We start from the raw sequence: 15,247 nt of genomic DNA, 5'->3' as shown, positions 1-15,247 counted from the left end.
GATAACTAACAATCAAAGAGGAATCTGCCATATTGATTATTTTTGCCTTATTTAGAGCTTGACCATATATAAGCTGTGTACTTTAAATAGCCCTACTGAAGCAAAGGATTAGATTCTTGACTAACAATTGTTAATCAAAATATATTGTCCTTACTGGGCCACACAACTTTGTAATGTTGACCACAGCGTTGTGAAATTTAAGCGAGCAGATTGTAAAAGGTGAGAACACATAAAGGTTGATTTTTGTACGGTTAGCAACAGGAAAGAATGAAACTAATTTATTACAATCTGTTTTAAATTCTAGCTGCCGAATTCTGTAGTCCCTTTCTCATTTGTAAAATACGCAGTATTCTTCTAGCTAATCTTTTTGGCTGATCATGGAATGCAAGTCTGGATGCCTCATCAAAGCATTAACTTAAGAAGCAGGTCTCCATAAATGTTAGGGGCCAGATCCTTAGTTGTTATATACCATTAATACCAGCTGAGGATCTGGCTATATATGTAAATGAAAATATATCAGTATTTTCCACTTCCTTTAATGCAGGAACTAGAGTGCTAACCTTAGTTGACGGGGACAGTTTCAAACCTGTGTTTTATTTCTCCTAATTTTTGTATAGTTATGTTTATTTGGTTTATTTGGTTCTTTTTGTTCCATGTCTAAGGATCTAGACAGTGTCTCACGAGTATCATAACATCACAGAACCTGTAATGTATGTCATTAAACTTGTTTTAGTTTGATGTCAAAATAGTAATTTCACAAGTTCAGATTTATTGCATTGTGTTTTAACCACACTTCTTAAAACTGAATTCAGATGATCCTGAAACCCAAACTTTCAATTGTTGCCTGCTGTGTCTAACATGGAAATAAGGCAACCACAAAATATGTATATGTTTTATATTCTGTAGAAAGACTTGACCATTTCTACCCATAAAAATAATGTGTATAGAAATATTCATAGGGATGAATTTTTAGTTCTTTCCTCCTCCTTTTTGGTGCAAAGGGAAACTTTATTCCATCAACTGAGCTTTGAAATTTTTAGAATTTTAAATGCACTATTGAGAGTACTAGTGAATGGCTTAGGACAAGCCTAGTAAGAGTTCTGAAGAGGAATTACACAAGATACTTGAATGCTGCTGTAGGGTTGGTAGGTACTCTAGGACCTTCTGACCCTTTCCCCAGCTTTAAAAGGAAATTAATTGATCCTGCACCATTGAAGCAAATGGGAATTGTGCCATTGATCTTAATTGATATACGATTATGTCTTTAGAGCATGATCCAAAACCCATTGAACTCAATAAGAATTTTCTATTAATTTCTTCAGTTTTGACTCATTTTGATTACAATTAATGTGGTCAGCTACCTGAAGATTAACAGTTTTATGAGTTATTTAATCATTGAAAAATAAATGGTCATGCAATAATGGAATGCAGATACGTCATGGAAAGTACTCAGAACATCTGGTGTCTATTTTTATCTTTTATTTTTTTGAGAGCTATATATGTCCAATGCTACCTCAGAGTGGGTTGATGGTACTAAAAGCTGATGGTAAGGAATACAGATTTCAAACCTTCCTTTCTATATGTGTTATCTTGTTGAATTCTTTTTCTTTCTATGCTTCTGGATAACATGAAATTAAACATTGTCTTTTGGTGTTGAACATTTGACCAAATGGCTATGACGTGTTGTTTGATTTTTTTCCTACCCTTTTAAACTTAATAGTGTATGTTATCATTTGCACTGTCAGATGATGAAGAAGATTTAAAGTTAAGTAAACAAATTTCTCTTAATTCTATTCTCTTTTGGGCCCCAGCCTTAATCCAAAGCTTCTGATTTTGAATATTATGATTTTTAGGGGGCAAGGACCAATGTTCTCTTTAATCTTTTCAATCCATATGCAGATTTTTCCATCCATATGTGAAATAAAGGGTTGTTTAATGTGCACTGAGGCATGTTTGAATGTGTATCACCAGTAGTAGACACAAAAAAACCTAGCTGTGCGTGCTCTGATAATCAGCTGAGAAACATTTGAATTTCTCCTGAGTGGTTGACCAAGTATACAGCATTCATGGCTCTGCCAGTGATCCTTATATGGATGATTTGAGTACGCTTGTTCTCCACTAAACTACATGCTACAGAACTGGATATGACAGCTGCAGCATATTATTTCAACTAAAGGAGTGCCTCTGGAAAAGCCTAAGGAAAGTCACCGGACACCTTGAGTTACTGATCTCTTGATCTTGAAAAGGAAAGTTATTCCTGTGACCTATTAGTGCTGCTCATAGATAGATGTGAAATCAGATTAGGATCTTGCCTGTCTCTCAGGGCTGAGCAAAGAAATATAGGGGTGGAAGGCATCTCAATTATCTACTACATCCCCTTGTGTTGAGGCAGTACTAAGTATATCTAGGCTTTTCCAACTTGTTTCATCTAACATGACCTTAAAAAGCTGCAGTGATGGAGATTCCACAACCTTCCATCATAACCTATTGCAGCTCCAAACTATCTTAATATTTTCCCTAATAGCTAACCTAAATCTCTCTTGCTGCAGGTTAAGTTGATTATCTATTTTCCTGCCTTCAGTGGACCTGGAGAACAATTGATCACTATCCTTTTTAATGTATGGAAAACTTTTATCAGTTTTCCCCTCAGTAATCTTTCTTTAAGACTGGACATGGCTAGTATTTTTAATCTTTCCTCATAGGTCAGTTTTTCTAAATCTTTGATAATGTTTGTTGCTCTCTTGTGGACCCTCCCAGTTTGTCCACATTTTTTCCAAAGCATGGCTTCCAAAACTGGGTGTGACGCTTCTGTGAGGCCTCATCAGTGTTGAGTAGAGAGGAACAGTTGCCACCTTGTCTTAGACACAACAGCTCTAATAACACACCCCAGAATGGTAGGGTGTTTTTTTTTTTGCAAGTGCATCATGTTGTTGGCTTATACTCAATTTGTGATCCACTATAACCCCCAGACCATTTTCTGCAGTACTACTGCCTACACAATTATTCTCAATTTTGTATTTGTGTGTTTTGATTTTTTCCTTCCTAAGAGTACCACTTTGCACTCGTTTTTAGTAAATTGTATCTTGTTTATTTCACGCTAGTTCTCATTTTTAATTCTAATCTTGTCCTCCAAAATGCTTGCAACCTCTCATAGCTTGGTATCTTCTACCAATTTTATAAGCATATTTTTCACTCCATTATCCAAGTTGTTATAAAAATTATTGAAAAGTATGGAACCCATCCTTCTCTTGCTACTAATGAATTTATAAAACCTCTTTATTGCCATTTGACCCTTGCTAGATATAACTCATTTTGTGGCTTAGCCTTTCTGATTTTGTCTGTAAGTGCTCATGCTTTTCTTTTGTATAATCCTTAGCAATTTGACCACGTTTCCACTTTTAGTAGGATTCCTTTTTGATGTCAGGTCATTTAACGAGTTCCTAATAGACCCATATTGGACGATTACTATTGGTCCTATCTTTCCTTTGCATCAGAATAGCTTACTGTGTGGCCCTCTATATTGTGTCATTGAGAAACTGCCAGCTCCCCTGAATTCCTTTTTCTTTTATGGCGTGTAAACACTGGTACTTGATTGAACGCAAAAGGTTTTGACATGTGTGATTAACACTCCTGCCTCAGGACAACGAAGTTTTGCCATGGCAAGTGAAAGTGTGAACACAAAGTGTGAATGCTTTCCTGCTGACAAAGCAAAACTAGGGTAGAAGTATTTTGTCTGGAAAAGTGTTGACAAACAGTGTGCATGCAAGCTGACTTCTAGCAACAAGACTGTGACAAAGCTGGGTAGTGCAGACTTAGATTTTCTTAGATGCTTTCAGGTACAGCCTACCAAGGAAACGAGATTGAGCCCAGATATCTCATGTGGTATAGTACAACACTAATCAAGGAGCTACTGAGTCATTCTAACACAGTCATTTTAATTAATGAATTCAGCAAAATGAGTTCTTCCTCAAGGCAATAAGTAAAATAAATGAACATGCTGTTCTCTGCCACTTTTGATAGGCTTAGAATTTTATTTACAGGAATTAGTGGTGGATTTTTGGAATTCCCCTATATTATAATGGTGTTGATTCAATTTTTTGCTTCACTGCTCAAGAAATAAGGATGGAGTTATTTGGGAGGCATGAAGGTGTAATGGTTCCTAATAGGAATGTGTCCAAATGGTTTCTGAGAATTGCATTTACAAAACCTGCTATCAAATAATTAAACTAGTCCATGCAACTCCTATTCAACCTGTTCCTTGAACTGTATTTCTGTGCCTTCTTTTTAAAGTTTTATAATCAAATTTCTTTGAGATTATTAATGTTCCTGTGTACCTCTGAGCTCTTGTCAAACTCTGGGGATCATATTGCTTCATCAATTTTCCAAGATATAACTCGGCTCAATTAAATGTAGCAGATCCCAGATGAATATGTATACACATCAATACAATACATCTATTTTTCTACAAACTCAATTCGTAAGTTTCTGATTTAGCACCTACTAACATCAAAGGAAAGATTCCCATTGCTTTCAATGGGAGTCAAATGGGAACTTTTTAGATAAGTTCACCCAGTTCTTGGCGTTCTGTACATCAGACAAATCAACAGCCATAGATTTGTGTTTGGAATGATAATATTAAAGGATTTGGAGGTGAATTAAAAAAACCTGCCTGATTAAGCATCATATTTCTACTTACCAAATTGAGGAAGTTTAATCTGAGTTATAACAGAACTCTGCCTATATAAGGCTACAAACAGTATACTCTAGTACAATAATCAAATTACTGGCATTCTCATTTGTTTTTATTAACTACTGTTTTACATAGCTCGTAGTGTGATAGCCCCTTTGCCAATACTGTAAGTATGAAGGTTCCTCACCTCGATCTAAATAGATACTGTGCAGACAGGGAACTAGAAGTAAAAAAGCAAAGTGACAAGAGTGAAGTTCAGCATGAGATGATGACAATTATGGTCTTGCAAGAAATTGTGTGATTGAAAAAAACAGTGCAGTGCATATCAAACTCACTCAATTCTGTAGCCCTTCTCTAGGGGCCTTATACAATGGAAATGCTCAGGATGACCTCAGTAGAACTTGGATCAACTCCTGGGAGTGGCCTTTTTTCAGCGTGTCTCTAGTTTCAGATCAGTAAATGTTTAACTGGGGCAGACACAAGTCTTAATATCCACCTATAAATTGAGAAATTGCAATTCTCGCCTTCAAAAAAGTTTATTATGATTATTGAAAGCCTTCACTTTTCCAGGGTTACTGCAGATAGCCATATACAAGAAGGTGGAATGTTACAGATAAGCATAAATTTCTAATCTCACCCTGGTTCTGAGTTGTTCTAGATGTTAAGTCTTAAGTCTCCTCTGTATGAACTTTCATGTGTATTAAAAAGAAATGGACTCAAACAATCAAGTTCAGATTTAGATAGGACCTCACTGCCAATTCTAGAGTAGTTCTGAAGTTGTTCTGATGCAGGGTTCTGGTTTAGACTAATTGGTACTATTGATTGGTATTTGGTTTCCTGCCATCTTAGAGTAGTGGTTCGCAAAGTGCGGTCCATGGACTTCACCACCTCCCCGGTGGTCCATGGTTTGAGCTCAGCCCCCCCCCCCCCATGAGATGGGGAGCCTGCGCTGCCTCTTCACTGTGTGGTGGAAAAAGGGGGCTGTGCTCCCCACCCCACCCTGCTGGGGGAACAGCAGCAAGGCTTTCCCAGCTGCTGCAATTGGTTGCTGCTACCTGGGCAGAGGTCTTGGCGGTGCCCTCTCCTGCTGCTGCAGCCCTGCATCCAGCCCCATGGGGAACCAGCTTCATTAGATGGGAGATCAGCATCCGCCTCCCCATGCTGTGCTGTGGCACTTGCCTGTAGGCCCCCCGCCTCCAGATACTGCCCAAGAAAGGCGCCATGCCAGCCACTGAAGAAGCCCTGGAAGCGGCAGGGCTTGCTCCACATGCTACAAGGCTGGGAAAACATCCAGAGGAACCTGGAGGTCTTTCCCCAACAGAACCTGCCCATCCTGCATTCTGCTCAGTGGTGCAGGCAGCTGCATTTCCAAGGTGGGGAGGGCTGCTCTGTAGGGGAGCCATGCTGAGTGGGGCTCTTCCAGTTGCCAGCAGAGGGGGATGCCTGTCTCCCCAGTAGGTTGGGGGGGTGCAGTCAGAAGGAGCAAGGTCACCCTTCACCAAAGAGCTGGAGAAATGCTTCTGTCTTGCATTGTGCCCAGTGCACCCCACCCCCTGGCTTGCTCTATACCATCACAAAAAACTATCTGGAATCTCAGAATTCCTGTGCTGACAAGGGACCATTTGGGTTGCCATAAACACAAAGCCAGTGCAGAGGGCAACAGAGGAGCTCCCCCGCCCGTGCTGAAATGAGTAGCAATTCTAAACATTTGGTTTTCGGTTTAGAAACAATAGCCTGTAGGATTGTGCTACTTCTGGTAGCAATATATCATAGGAGCAGTTCCTGCTACCAGTAGCACAATCTCTCTACAAACCACTGGCCAATGGGAAAAGGGGGGGGGGGGGAGCAAAGCCAAATAAGCATCCCTCCTCACGACCAGACCTCTGCACTCCAATCCCCTCACTCACTTCCTTCCCCCACCAAGACCTTGCACCCCCAGCTTGCTCCTTCTCCTTCCTGGCCACACTCTGCACCCTCCCTTGCTCCTACGTCCCTCCTGGCCAGACACCCTACCCCCAGTCCGTTCATGCTCCCTCCCTCCTGGTCAGACAACCTTCCTCCTGGCCACACAACCCCTCTGTGCTTCCCGCCTCACAGCCTGCTCCAGCACCCTCCTTCATGGACAGGCACCCTCACTTCTGGCTAGACATCCTCTGCCAAGCCCCCTCCTGCACCTTCCTTTGCTTCTGCACCTCCTCCTTGGCCAGACACCCTGCTCCTGCATCCACCATTGTTCCTGCATCTTTCCTCCTGGCTGCACACTATATCCTCCCTTGCTCTTACTCCCTCCCCCTGGCCAGACACCCTACTCCCAGCCTGCTTCTACACCCTCCCTCTCCCAGACCTAGCACACTCATCCCCTCTTGAACCCTACCTCCCACCCAGGTTGTGCATACCCATCTCTATCTCATTCGCTGGCAACCCTGTCCCACACACTGAACCCCTCATTTTTGTCCCCAACCCAGAGCTTAAGCGGGGGTCCACAAAACCTACTAACTCCAGAACCCCAGAAAAGTAAATCTGGCCTATGGGAAGTCCTGAACCTCAGTCCTCTTTGTTCTTTCCTCGTGGGGCTGGGGTGCCAAAGGAGTGAGGTGTCTCAGTTGGGGGGGCACATCAGTGAAGCTTAGGGGTTTTTGGAGGTGTTTTTTGCTTTTTACTTGTGTGATCCCCAACTGATTTTTCTGTGGGTCAGTGGCCCCCAACCCAAAAAAGGTTCCCCACCCCTGCCATAAGTAAAAAAAACATGGAAACCCTTTTTGTTGGACATAAATATTTTACTTTATTTAAAATGAAGTCTGAGAACCTAACATGCAAAAGTTAAAACACTTAATCTGTTTAATAATTTAAATTAAACCATTCTCCCTAGCTGCAGCACTAGCAAAATGGCTCGGGCGTAATTATGTAATTAATGGTGAGTTTCCATTAGCAACTGGTGGTCCGTAGAAAGATTTGCGTTGAGCCTGGTGGTCCATGGGCAAAAAAGTTTGAGAATCACTGTCATAGAATAACAGAGAGATAAGGAAGGTGAGGTAATAATTTCTATTGGTCCCATAAAAGATGTTATTACTTCACCGACCTAAAACCCAGTAAGACCCAGAATATCTTACTGCCCCTGTATAAAACTATGGTATGCCCACATCTTGAATACTGTGTACATATGTGGTCTCCTCACCTCAAAAAAGATATTTTGGCCTTGGAAAGGGTTCAGAAAAGGGCAACTAAAATGATTAGGGGTTTGTAACAGGTCCCATATGAGGAGAGGTTAAAGCAACTGGGACTTTTCAGTTTAGAAAAGAGGAGACTGAGGGGGGATATGATAGAGGTCTATAAAATCATGAGTGGTGTGGAGAGGGCCGATAAAGAAAAGTTATTTATTAGTTCCCATAATAGAAGAACTAGAGGACACCAAAGGAAATTAATAGGGAGCAGGTTTAAAACTAATAAAAGAAAGTTCTTCTTCACACAGCGTGTAGTCAACCTGTGGAACTCCTTGGCAGAGGAGGCTGTGAAGGCTAGGACTATAATAGAGTTTAAAGAGAAGCTAGATAATTTCATGGAGGTTAGGTCCATAAAAGGCTATTAGCCAGGGGTTAAAATGGTGTCCTTGGCCTCTGTTTGTCAGAGGATGGAGAGGGATGGCAGGAGACAAATCGCTTGATCATTGTCTTCGGTCCACCCTCTCTGGGGCACCTGGTGCTGGCCACCTTCGGTAGACAGGATACTGGGCTAGATGGACCTTTGGTCTGACCCAGTACGGCCGTTCTTATGTTCTTATGACCTAGTATCTCTAATATCCAGGAACCAAAACTGCTTCAGTTATACCGCATACATATCATAGTGTAAAGTATTCTGAGATCTTTTACATATCCTGTACTATAGAAAATATGCAGTGATTGATTGTTTATTTCGCTTTCTGAGGCACAGGACTGTAATTATGTTTGGTATTATTTTTCAGTCCCAGAAATCTTGGATTGAAGGAGTCTTCAGTAAAAGAGAGTGTGCAAAAGTCATTCCCAGCTCAAAAGACCCACACAGGTATAGTTGTGGGTTTTGATTTTCTTTTTGTTATGTTTTAAAGAGAGTCAATAGAGTTATAGGGATACTTGAGTAGTTTGGATGCTCTTCTTATAATTTTTTGCAATGCCACATTTACATGAGTACTGCATAGCCACTGTGGTCATGCAGACACTTGCATCAATATGTCATATGATGACTATTAGTGCATTTATCAATACATAACGATCGTTTGTGGTTCATAGAATTTAAAACCAGAAGTAACCATTTGATCATGGTGTCTTGCCTCCTGTATGTCACAGGACATGAGATTTCAACCAGTTACCCCTGTATTAAGCCCAATAACTAGTGTTAGCTTAAAGCATTTCAGTGCTCAAGAAACTAAAATGTGTAATGCCTTGTAAAACTGATAACACCAGCTACAAGTATTAATAAGGTAACAGTGAACATTCTAAATATAACACTGAACCTTTGGACTAGATCTTCAGCTGATGAATGCAGAAATAGACAAGTTTCAATGCCATTTCCTAAAATTTGTACATATCTTTTTTTTACCCAGTATTTAATAATTTGGCAAATCAAATGATTTTTGTATGCAGTAATACCCTGTTTTATTGACATATTCCTCCAGATGTCCTGCAGGATGCCAGATATGCCAGAACTTAATCAGGTAAGGCCTTATCTATATGAAGCTATGCTTTCTAAAATGAGCTGAAGAAACAATTGGGTTTCTTAATCTTGCTTTGTAGAAACCAGCATGGAGATGTAAAGGATGTCAGGCCATTAGGAAAGGGGTTTTTTTTTTGGTCTGTTTTCTTTTGATCTATTATTATGGAGAAGGAGAACACACTGGTCTTCATCTAGCTTTGTGGTTTTTAACAGGGTGCTGTTGTAGGCAGCTGATAGTCATGCTACTTAGGTTCATCATTAGATTTTTGATCCCACCTTTGAAATTAACATTAATACCATGCAGAGCTCTCATAAATGTGCATTTAAAATGTTATTGTAAAGGGCAGTTAGATTAGAAAGTTGACCTTCCTTGACACTTTCTCAGTATTGAAAGTCTGCTTCCCAGTTCTCCTACTATGATGTTTGCTGAATCTGGAAACAGAAACAAAACAGCTAAGAGTTACTGTTAAACCAATGGCTAACAAAAGGGTAAAAATAAAAACTGAGTTCAATGATTGGCTGCTTTTTGTTTTACTGTACAACCTTTAGTGTTCAAATGTGTGTGTGTGTGTGTGTGTATATATATATATATATATATATATATATATATATATATATATATTCCAACTAATTAAAAATTTCAAAACAAAATATTTTTTGTTTTGCTACAAGTTGTGCACAAAGGTTAATTCTAAAGGATATTTCTGGCAAACTTCAAATAGGCATAAATATTGCAACGGATTAAACAGGATTTATTGGGACAGAAATACAACCAAGGTCTATTTTGGTTTAGAAATTATTCACAAATCATTCCAGATGGTACTAGTTATATTTGATATTTGTAAACATTGGCCTTATAGTTTTGGGCAAATTACTTTTCAAACTGCTGTCTGGTCTCAGAAGGATCATTAAAAGTTGGCAAACATTTCTGAGAGTGCTGGTGGTTATACAAATATTTGCAAATAATGAATAGCATCACCCCACAGATATCTGCTAATCAAATCTTAGTTGTTTAATTGTAAAATATATAGGTGAGTCTGTCTATTAGTCTACCAACTTTACTAAATACATTGGAAAGGCTGACACAGACTTCTGAGCAGCATCAATTTTCAAATAACACTAGAACAGCTCTGTTAGCATCTACACTACACTGCTATTTGGAATAACTAGTATTATTCCTAAATAACAATGTGAGCATCTACCCAGTAATTCTGTTATTTTGAAATAATATTGAAATAACAGACGGCTTATTCTGACTTCTGTAAACCTCATTCTATGAGGAAAAACTCTTCTTCTGAAATAGCTATTTCGAAATAGCTGCAGTATGGATTTTGAAATAGCTCCTCACCAGGCCATTCTAAGTAATTTCTTCCCAGTGCTTCTTGGGGCTGTAAATCAGGATGGCACATTCACATTAGGGGAGCCTGCCTCGGACTAATTTTGAGGCTTTCCTGTAGTGTGTGTGCTCTATTTTGAAATAAGCTATTTCGGAATATATCTTCCAGAATAGCTTATTCCAAAATAACTGTTCAGTGTAGATGTACTCTTAGAGCCCTGCCTGACTCTCATGGATGCTCAGCAGGCTGCTGTATTGGATCCAAAGCTTTGGATCCCATATGCTTTTAAGTTTACTAATCTGAGCAGAATTCAGGAACTGTCTCCAGGTCTGGCTCTTAGATACACTCATGAAATATAAAGTCCAACTCCTGGAGTAGCTGCCCTAGATACCAAATTTCCCCAGAAATGTAAGTATACCTTCTGCACAACTTCACCCTTGTGGGTACTCTGGTTTACTGCCTCACCCATCCGGGAGTTTGCGACTGTCAAAGGAAATAACTCACAGACTTTTAAACACAGATACAGCACAATAGATATAGAGAGCTATTTGGGGTGGGCAGAAGGGGGACTGCATGCAAGACCCTGCCTCAGTTTCCCACTCTCCTCCTGAGAGCTCTTATGATTGTAGTCAGTGTCCTTCCAGGGAATCTGTCCGAGCAGAACTTGGCCTTTAATGAAGTTCACATCCCTTCTATCAAATGACCCCTCTGTGAGCTCCAGGTCTCTTTTCAAGTGGTTCATTACCAACTTGAAGATCAGACTTGGAAAACTGGTTCCTGTGGACAACAGCCTGTTCACTGTTCTAGAAAGCTTCCATAAATCCCTTCAGGTTGACTCTTTTGATTATCCTCTATTCTTATCTGCTAAGTGCAAGAATTTCCCCAACACCACATGGGTATTTCAGTTCAAGATGGGGGGGGGGCTGCAGTGCAGAAGTGAAGACATAGCACGTTTTATAATTAACACTGTGTATGCAAAGCACAGTAGGGTTTAATTAATATATATCCATGTACAGACATATCACAGAGTGTCTGTCTAACCTAGGCACTTGCAGCACTCCTTATCTGTGGAACATTTCTTATGTTTATAGTGCGTGTGTTATGCAGCCATTTCCTTTTCTGGAAATTGGCTCCCACTCAGGCAACATTTATGAAGCAATGACAGACTGTCACTATAATTGTCAAAGGATTGTAGACTGTGTAAACTGCAGTTTACATGACACCGTTTCCTAAATATAGCATTAAAAAGGGCACCGAGAAGGAGGAAAGCTCCTTGAGAGGGTCAGTCTGATCTGGCTGGGTCTGGTGCCTCTCTCATTTAATTTCTCTCTTCAGGAAAAATCTTTCCGTTCAGTGCTGCTGCTGAGGCTTTCCCATTTTGCAGGAGGAGTGCCGATTTCCCTGCTTTGCAGTGACCTTGTAGAAAGGGTCTTTGTCGCAAGAATACTTCAGTCATTCTGAAACGGAGGGTTTTTTTTTAAAAAAGACTAAGTTATCACAATGGGGAATGTGATACTGTCAGCATTACATTGAGAGCCCTACTTTGCAAACTCACTGACTGCTCTGAAGTTCCCAGCTTTCTCCTACTATTACAACTGGGTTTTGCAGCTGCATCATTTAAAGTGTTGAGGGCTCCTCTTTGACTCCTTTGTTCCTGCAAGGCAGGATTTCCCAAACTGCGACTTGCTATCCTTCTGTGTGCTAGCTTGAGCTCTCGCCTAAACACGACAAAGTAGCTCCTTTGAAATACATTATTATTGTTATTAGAACACTTTCTGTTACATGCACATTTACAATCAGTTGGCATACAGTAAATAACTGCATAATAGGTATTTAACCATATATTCCTAGTGTCCGATAGGTTGCTTATAAGCATCTATAACATCCATGGAATTATTTATAATAGTCTGTGCCACATACTAACTCATATAATTTATTAGCCATTTAAAAATGTTTATAAATATACCCTTAATATATGGTGTGATTGTTGTTAGTAGAGCCACTCAGTTTTTACTGGATCCATGAGCTTCCATTAGAGTAATTTATGGTGGCAGATAATGAGTCACCCTCTCTTTGGGCAGGCTAAGTATTTAAGCACCTGCAGCAAGAGAAATAGCTGCTGGCATAATTCTGTAATGTGTAAGATGATTAGTGTATGGTGGTTTATTGTGTTGGATGAAATTGTCCCCAGCCTTTGCAAAACACAGTTAAGCTTTGATGAACCTGATTACTTCTCAGTGCTATGATTCCATTTCTTGCCTATGCCTGCTTAACCATAGCAAGTGCTTGCAATAACTGGTTCCTACAGGCCTTGGCTACTGGATTGTTTAATTGGGATTGCTGTTGGCTCTGTTATTCAGTATGATGCCTGCATCAATAATAACATAAGTGTGTTAATGTGAATCCCATCAGACCTATGTACCAGAGCCAATAGGGGTTTTTCAGGACCACAAGAGAACAGAAATATGTCCAGATATGTCCCTTTTTCTTCCTTTCCATTAAAGAGTCACAAAAATTGTGCTACAACTTACAGATGTGTCAGTAACATTTCCAAGAAGTAAAGAATATATAATTCAGAATCAGAGAAGCCAGAACAGTGTGAGGAAGAGCTAAGCCCCAAGGACTACAGGGAAAATTCATTTCACTGCATGGCAATAATCTTACCACTGCACTCTTTCTGTGACAACTGTTTTCCCTTGCTGAATTATTAGTTAATCAGCTAGTCATGTATTTCAAACATGACTTCCCTCATATAGTACTAAGTCTGTCACAGTATAAAAAGAGAAGGTTAAAATGGATTGGTTATTTCAAACCTTACGATGCATCATTCTTTGTGTTAGAGACACCAGGACCTGCATTTCAGATTTCTCAGCATCTGCACAAGGAGATGATTGTCCTAAGTTTTGTGTAAAATTACACTTCTATTGTGCAGAATGACACTATTTTAAACATTGACAATTCTCTTTTGTGAGATATATATAAAAAAGTCTACAATCATTTAATTTTTTTCAGTTCTATATTGCTTTTATGTTTATTCTTATTTCTTGCTATTTCCTCCTTCACTTGGTTAGATATTTTTTATCGTTCATGTTTTTTTCTTGCTCCCTATATTTGATACATATGCTTCTTTTTATAGCTATTTTTTCTCATTAACAAACCATCTCTATTTGTAATAATCAGATCTATTTTTAACAGTGTGGGGCAAATCTTAAAAGATTTAGGGGTTTGGCTCAGAAAAATGGCAAAAATTTGAGATATTTGTCTGAACTATTCATTCCAGCTCCTGCCACTTCTCTTCTTCTCCCATCCCTCCCTTTTGCAACAGGTACAAGTTATTCTATAGTGCCAACTTCCCATGTTCAATTCTTCACAAGCAGAATCTGGAAAATCTGCAGGTATCCATGTACCATACATGTGGATTGGATGCGGCTACACATTTTGTATCTGTTCAGGACTTCACTTGCAAGAGTTCCTATCTCTCTGGAAGACTACCATAAATCTCTTATCTATGATCCCACTGTTTGGTTCTCCAGGTCTAGTCTTTACTGTGGACTTTGGATCAGCTATTGATTTAAAAGTTGTATGTGCTCTGTTTCAAAGGTGCTCAAGCACTGAGGGCAAATATTGGATGCTACTAGAGTACTAACTGAGGAGTGAGGCCAGGGGAAGGCAAAACTGAGGGGGTATGGTGGGATTGAGATTTATCAAAGCAGCCTGAATCTTTAACATTTGAGGTTCATTCAGGGAAATAATTGTTATTCAGACTAGTTTGTCCTTTCAATTAATTGGTTTGCTTATTCATGATTTTTGGGGCACTAAAAATACTCTTATCTTTAATGCAGGTAGACTGGCAAGATTTTTTCTATAGAACTAGACCCATTTAGAGGGAGAATGTTGCCAAGGGCATGGCTGATTTTAGAATATCACAAGAATATTTTAAAACCTGAAATGCTCTCAGAGAAGATGCCAGGTGTATTAATGAATTAAGCTAGAAGGTGAGATTAGGAACTTGTTGAATATCAATAAATCAGTGACTTCTGCTGTGGGTTTTCTATGCCAAGTACAATTCTTCTAATGTCTAATTAACATTCTATTGTACTTCAGTGGGCATACTTTACATTCAGTTAAGTAATAGCCAAGAGATTAAATAATATATAGGTTCTTCTTAATCTCTATGCTGTTAAAGGGCAATCTCTGTCCTTGTAATGGGGGTTCCTGGGTGCAAACAATACAAATAAATTAATTATCATCCATCTTAATATCCCAGTACTTACCTTAACTGCTGTCCAGAAATCTACACGGTTGAGCACAGCAAGCCTGAAATTTGGTTTTCTATTTAATTCAATATTAGTTTCTGGACTTGGCAAGCTATACAACCATTTGCAAAGTATAAGAAAGAGATAAGTTCCGGAGGTAGCTGCTATAATTTTTCCAGCATATGAATCACCATGTAGTGGTGTGTTTATGACATGTCTCTTTGTTCTTATTAATAGTTAGATTGATATATGGTGTGATTCCGTCTTTGCAGATATAG

General features: G+C 39.4%; 1 protein-coding gene across 1 annotated transcript in view; it reads left to right on the top strand.

The window, feature by feature from the left end:
• Window positions 1–1,496: 1,496 nt before the first annotated feature.
• The window catches only part of TRPM6 (transient receptor potential cation channel subfamily M member 6), a 116,862-nt gene continuing 103,111 nt past the window's right edge, over window positions 1,497–15,247 (top strand). The window contains exons 1-3 of the mRNA XM_075931717.1: window positions 1,497–1,546; window positions 8,649–8,728; window positions 9,339–9,377. Of these exons, the coding sequence (XP_075787832.1) occupies window positions 1,544–1,546; window positions 8,649–8,728; window positions 9,339–9,377 (122 nt within the window). The 5' untranslated portion in view covers window positions 1,497–1,543. The remainder of the gene's footprint in view (window positions 1,547–8,648; window positions 8,729–9,338; window positions 9,378–15,247) is intronic.

Source organism: Pelodiscus sinensis, chromosome 6, assembly GCF_049634645.1.
Source record: "Pelodiscus sinensis isolate JC-2024 chromosome 6, ASM4963464v1, whole genome shotgun sequence".
NCBI classification, from domain to species: Eukaryota; Metazoa; Chordata; order Testudines; family Trionychidae; genus Pelodiscus; species Pelodiscus sinensis.
This window is presented reverse-complemented; position numbering and strand designations above follow the sequence as displayed.